General features: G+C 40.4%; 1 protein-coding gene across 1 annotated transcript; it reads left to right on the top strand.

Annotated features, from left to right (window-relative positions):
- Positions 1-1,727: 1,727 nt before the first annotated feature.
- LOC138885426 (uncharacterized) lies at positions 1,728-2,195 on the top strand. The gene has a single exon (XM_070166374.1). It carries the CDS (start codon positions 1,728-1,730, stop codon positions 2,193-2,195), a length of 468 nt encoding a protein of 155 aa, XP_070022475.1.
- The last annotated feature ends 4,638 nt before the right edge of the window (positions 2,196-6,833 follow it).

Raw genomic sequence — 6,833 nt, 5'->3', positions numbered from 1 at the left:
AACATCCACATCCTCGTTGATAATTATGCCAAACATGAGATACAATCTTTCGTGGATTGTTATGTTGGGTACCATCAGGTCTTGATGGATGAAGAAGATGCGGAAAAGACAGCCTTCACCACATCTTGGGGAACCTATTGTTACAGGGTCATGCCTTTTGGCTTGAAGAATGCTGGGGCAACTTATATGAGGGCTATGACTACTATCTTTCATGACATGATGCACCAATAGATCGAGGTGTATGTGGACGATGTGATCATCAAATCTAGGACACAAAACGACCATGTTCGGGACCTGAGAAAGTTCTTTGAGCGGCTGCGCAAGTATGATCTGAAGTTAAATCCAACTAAATGTGCATTTAGGGTTTCATCTGGCAAGCTCTTGGGATTTATAGTCAGTCGGAGGGGCATTGAACTAGATCCGACAAAGATAAAGTCTATTCGGGATTTACCTCCTCCGAGAACCAAGAAAGAGGTTATGAGCTTGTTGGGAAGGTTGAATTACATCAGCCATTTCATTGCTTAGTTAACATCCACATGTGAGCCCATATTTAAGTTGTTAAAGAAAGATGCGGCAATCAAATGGACAGATGAGTTCCAGGAAGCCTTTGACAAAATCAAAGAGTATCTGTCGAATTTGCCAGTCTTGGTCCCGCCCGAACCTGGAAGACCTTTGTTTTTGTATTTGACAGTCTTGCAGAATTCGTTCAGATGTGTCCTCGGGCGACATGATGTGACCGGGAAGAAGGAGTAGGCAATATACTATTTGAGCAAGAATTTCACTGGCTACAAAGCCAAATACACTTTGCTAGAAAGGACTTGTTGTTCCCTAACTTGGGTCGCTCAGAAGCTCAGGCATTACCTATTGGCCTACACCACCTATCTCATCACCAGGCTGGACCTGTTGAAGTACATATTCCAAAAGTCAATGCCCTCAGGGAGGTTAGCAAAATGGGAAATCCTGCTTACTGAGTTTGACATAGTTTATGTCACCCGCACGACAATGAAAGTCCAAGCTCTAGCAGATCACCTGGCTGAAAGCCCTGTTGATGATAAATATCAGCCTTTGAGTACTTACTTTCAAGACGAGGAAGTGAATTAAGTTGAGGTAACAGCAGAAGACACCAATGCTTGGAAAATGTTCTTCGATGGAGCTGTGAACGCAAAAGGTGTTGGGATTGGGCAATTTTGATCTCATCTATTGGTCAACACATAAATGGATACGTCCTAGCAAAGAAAATCCTTCGAGCAGGCTATTACAGGATGGCTATGAAAAAAGATTACTTCAGTTTTGTCCGAAAATGTCATCAGTGTCAGGTCCACAGTGACCTGATTCATGCACCACCTATAGAACTGCATCCTATGTCAGCACCATGGTCGTTCATTGCTTAGGGTATGGATGTCATTGGGCCAATTGAGCCAAAAGCTTCAAATGGGCATAGATTCATATTAGTTGCCATTGACTACTTCACAAAATAGGTTGAAGCAGTTACCTTCAAAGTCATCACTAAGAAAGCAGTGGTGGATTTCGTGCACTCCAATATCATCTGCCGTTTTGGTATTCCTACGACCATCATTACGGATAATGCTGCAAACTTGAATAGTCATTTGATGAGGGAGATATGCGAATAATTCAAGATCACACATCGGAACTCTACCCTTTATCGGCCCAAAGCTAATGGTGTTGTTGAAGCAGCAAACAAGAACATCAAGAAGATTCTGAGAAAAATGATTCAAAGTTCCAGGCAATGGCATGAAAATTTGTCATTTGCATTGTTGGGGTATCGCACAACTGTGCGCACATTAGTCGGAGCAACCCCATATCTATTGGTTTATGGAATTGAAGCCGTGATACCCGCAGAAATTGAAATCCCTTCTCTTCGGTTCATTGTTGAAGCTGAAATTGAGGAGAGTGAGTGGGTCAAGACTCGTCTGGAACAGTTAACTGTGATTGACGAAAAGCGGATGGCCGCAATTTGCCACGGGCAATTGTATCAACAAAGAATAGCCCGTGCCTACAACAAGAAAGTGCGGCCTAGGAACTTTGAAGTAGGGCAACTCGTTTTGAGATGTATTCTCCCTCATCACAAGGAAGCAAAAGGAAAGTTCGCTCCTAATTGGAAGGGCCCGTACATTATCAGAAAATTGTTGCCGAAAGGGGCATTGTTGGGAGACATTGAAGAAAATGACTCTTAAACAGCTGTAAATGCGGACACGGTCAAAAGGTATTACATTTAACCCTTTTGCGGTACCAATACTATCCGATTGGGATGACGAAGGCTTTCATTCTCGCTACCTCAAACACTCCAATCCTTTGCTAACCCTTTGAGCCGATTACCCTTCTTTGATTACCCTCTTATGAACCTGAAAACGTTTGCAAAAAAAAGTCAAATCAAAATATAAAAAAAACAAGAAACAAAGTTTCCTGAACTACGTTCAACTTGATTCCGAAAAGATACGTAGGCAGCCTATTTTGGAAGTTCAGTCACACCAAAACAAAAATTCAAATTCCCCTAAAAGTGAAACTGGGGCAAAGGTTCCAAAGTTGTATTTCAATCCAAACTCTTTTTACCCTAAATCCTGTTCAAGTCCTTCTGATCAAGCGGTGAGAATGTTCAAGAATCAGAGAAGGCGATTGCTTGGATCTGATACAATCAGATGACAGAAATAAAATGAGAGTCTTATTGGTGAAAACCCGCACAGGCACCGTAAGGCGATGGTAAGCAGAGAAATTGAAGATGAGTGAGTCTTGTTAGTGAAAACTCGTAAAGAGCACTATAAGGCGACAGTGAGAAGAGAAATGAGAGAGGTCAATTGGTGAAAACCCGCAAAGGGTGCCGTTGATCGAGAAGAAGGAATCCCTTACAACTATTGGCACTGAAAGAGTCCTGACAAAGTTTCCTATTTTTAAAACACGGGTCATCATGGGTTTATGAGAAGTTGGATAGTTGCACAGATCGGGTATCTAGTCTAAGAAGCATGTCATATCTATTAAAGTCTGCATGCACTCTGGATAAGTCCTTCTTTCCTCCCCCGAAAGGGACACTTCTTTTTAAATTCATTTTCCTGTCATCTCTTTACTTTTCTCTGAATTCCTTTCGGTTTAATCCTCTTCTGAAACTAATCAAAAGAAAAGATGGCAAGATTGGTGTTACAGGTTTCTGTTTAACAAAAGCTAAAATTTAAAGAAAGGCACCCAGCCTCAGCAGGTGCATCAAGTCGATCTCGACTGGCCTTGATGGCCAATGCTCCAGAGTCGAAAACTCTTGAAAAGGAAATAAACCCAAAGTCAAGCTACCATAAAGGCAAAATAAGAAAGGCCAAGGCCCCACACTGGTTAACCGCCATGTGAAATTTTGGGAAAAGTCAAGATACCCGGTTCTATAAGAGAGATCGGTCTCCAGAAAGCCAGCAAGCGATAAAGGATTTCAGCAAAAGAGTTGGGCCGAGATCAAGTGATCAAAGCAATCAAGGCTACAAAACCAACCACCATTTCAAACTAACAAATTGTTCTTTGATTTGAAAACAGGTGCAATCCAAGATAACCTCGCAAGAAGCAAGTGCAACAAAAGCAAGGTACGTAGAGACCAGAATAGTCCTACAGCAGAAGTTAACCCAAAAGGGAAGTCCCTTTAAAATTCATCATGCATTCTCAAGAATAAAGTATTAAAAGTAAAATGAAAAGAAGAAAAAGAAAAATTCAAAATCATGGTAGCATAGGGTCTCCAATCTCTAGCTGCGTCCTTTCCAATATAGGGTCTCATTCCCTAGTCGATGCCAGCATAACCTGGTAATCTTTTCCGACATAGGCTCTCATTCCCTAGTCACTGCCAGTATACCCTGGTAGTCCTTTTCAGTATAGGGGTCCACTCCCTAGTTGATCCCTCGCATAACCCGAGGACCTTTTTCTTTTCCGGCATAACCCGATGACTTTCCTGATATAACCCATAGACCTCCTCGGCGTAACCCGAGGACCTTTTTCTTTTCCGGCATAACCCGATGACTTTCCCGGCATAACCCGTGGGCCTCCCCGGCATAACCCGAGGCCCTTTTTCTTTTCCGTCCTAACCCGATGACTTTCCCGGCATAACCCATGGACCTCCCTGGCATAACCTAAGGACCTTTTTCTTTTCCAGCATAACCCGATGACTTTCCCGGCATAACCCGAGGACCTCCCCGGCATAACCCGAGGACCTTTTTCTTTTTTGGCATAACCCGATGACTTTCCCGGCATAACCCGTAGACCTCCCCGGCATAACCCGAGGACCTTTTTCCTTTCTGGCATAACCCAGTCATTTTTCCAGCATAACTTGGTAATCTTTTCAACTTAGGCCCCCAATTCCTAGTTGATTTCATTATAGATGTAGGGCTCCACTCCCTAATCTCTTTTTCCCAAGGATACACAATCCTGATTTTATTGCTTTCAATAAATAGGTAGTTTAGATTTTTGTTACAATAACTCACAAAATTTTCCTAGTGAAAATTGGTGCAGAAAAATTTCGTTCATTTGTTTGATTTGGTGCCCGAACAGGTTTTTACCGTGAGGCAAAGTTTTAAGATGACCAAAAGAAAAAGTCTCAACCCAAATAAAAGAAAAGAAGAACGAGGAAAGAAGTTGAACTCAAAGTTCAGAAGCGGAGAAACGATGTGGACTGCTCAAGATGTGACTGAAGTCACGAGCTTTCCAAGTCCCGCCTTGATTCGAAAAACTGAAGAAGAATGAATCAACAGCTGCAACTAACGAGTATCAAGATTCAGATCAGAGTCTACGGGAAGAACTGTCCAAGACTCAAGATCAAGCTTTAGAAGGTTTATAGATAGGAATCTTGTAACTCGTAGTTGATATGCTTAGCTAGTTTAGCTTTTCATCTTTCATTTTGGTGTAATAAGGAGCTCAGCAAGCAAAAACAGTAGCAACAGCAGTGAAATCACAGTTTTCCAAATTAGTTTCAAAAGATGCTGAAAATGGACAGCTGGACATTTTATCATCTGCAGAAATGTTGTACTAGCCAGGGAATTTAGGGTAGAATATTCCCTAGATGCCATTCTTTGGCACTCTATATAAAGAGAACCTTCCATCACTCCCACACGGAGAAGATACACAGATTTCAGCCTTATTCTCTGCACAAAAAGCTCCTTTTTCTTTCTGAAAATTCAGATTCCAAAAAATCTGGAAAAACTTTAAAACCTCTCATTTTCTGATTCCTTACAAGTTTAAAAGCATGGTTTGAAAATAGAGAGTTTTCTTGGTCTACTAGCTGGGATTTCTGGGTTCAGCTGGCTGGTTTTGGGTCTGAAATTTTGATTCATTTGGGGTTGTTGTAGCTGTGTTGTTTGCTACTGCTTTTCTGTGCCTTTAAAGATCTCCAGCATTTGTTTCTTTCATTTTTATTTGTTGTCCTGTTTGCTGCCTCAAGGTAAACAGTTTCCTTCATGTTCAAGTATGTGTAATTGGAACTTAAGATAAATACAAATTGGTTCTTGTTTTGCCAATGTTTACATATTTGTATGTTTCCTACTGTGATTTGCATGCTGAAGTTACTACAGTGTTGAGGTCTCTCTCTTTTAAAATGTATGAATCCCTGCCCCATTAGTTTTTTTTATATCATGAGTATTGATTTCATGTATGGATCTAGCATTGTTTGTGGATATATATGCTTGTTTCCTATTGCATTGGTCATATGACATGATTAGATCCTCATGTTTGAGGTAATTAATTAAGTGTGGTGTCATGTTTCCTTCCTTTCCCCTTCATTCTATCTGATGACCTCCTCTTACTCAAAACCTTTTATTTTTCCTTCTTTGTTTGCTTTGGCTGTAAGCTGTTTACCTGCAGATTTGGTCACTAGTTGACCAAATCAGCAGGTCCAAAGGCTAAGAAATCTAAAACTCTATTGCTCAAGCTTGCTAAAATCCAGTATAGTTCATATGAGAGGCACAATCTCGATGGATAAGCAATGTCCAAGAGAGGCAGTGTTCGTTTGGTCATATGGAGATTGTAATAGCTTAGTGGATAGATTAGTATTTCATGTATTTAATAGGATTACCATGTAATAGTTTTGATTTTCTTCAGAGAGTTGTTTTCTAATATGAAAAGTTGTAATAAGTGAGGCTTTAATTTTGTCTTAAGTTATTGGTAGGACTGCTATAAAACTTTCATAAGTATAGTGGCACAATGGGCTAAGTTGTGAGCCCAATCCGTAAGGGTAGTGCTATTTTCGTTTTGAGTAGGGCTGAATTTAAAACCCAAATGAATTTGATCAATGAATGAATCTGAACCTAGGCCATTCAGCCTGGGTCTTGAGCCCAAATCCAGGCTGTTTCCCTTTTCTTTATAAATCATGTTTCAAGTGTATGCTTCCTTTGTCTTGCAGAACATGTTGTTAACTTTCAAACTGGATGGAAATTTGATTTCCAAGTTCTGATATTATTTTATTTAAGTAGTAAACTGAGATTTAGTTTTTATATGCAAATGCTGTTAATGTTAGAGGTGGATAGGCCTAGTTGCGAAAATAGGCCTGCCTACATAATAGCCCAATATGGGCTATTCCATTTGGACTTAGCAAAATATTTCTGAGTCCTTTACTCTTGATAGCGGATTCCAGCCTAAAAATAAGTTCAAGATTGTCGATCCCTTTTTAGCTAATTGACTAATGGGCCGTTGTTGGCCCAACCCTTCCAAGAGATAATAATTCCAAGCCCAACCTTCTCATTTTTTTAGTTGAAAGATTCCCTAGTTTGAGCTTCAAAATTAGTATCTCTAGTCTTAATTAAATAAAATTGCAAACCCCTTTTAGTTAAAATCAAGATGAGGTGTGCCATAAAACCCCTTAA

Source organism: Nicotiana sylvestris, chromosome 2 (assembly GCF_000393655.2).
Source record: "Nicotiana sylvestris chromosome 2, ASM39365v2, whole genome shotgun sequence".
Taxonomy (NCBI): Eukaryota; Viridiplantae; Streptophyta; class Magnoliopsida; order Solanales; family Solanaceae; genus Nicotiana; species Nicotiana sylvestris.
This window is presented reverse-complemented; position numbering and strand designations above follow the sequence as displayed.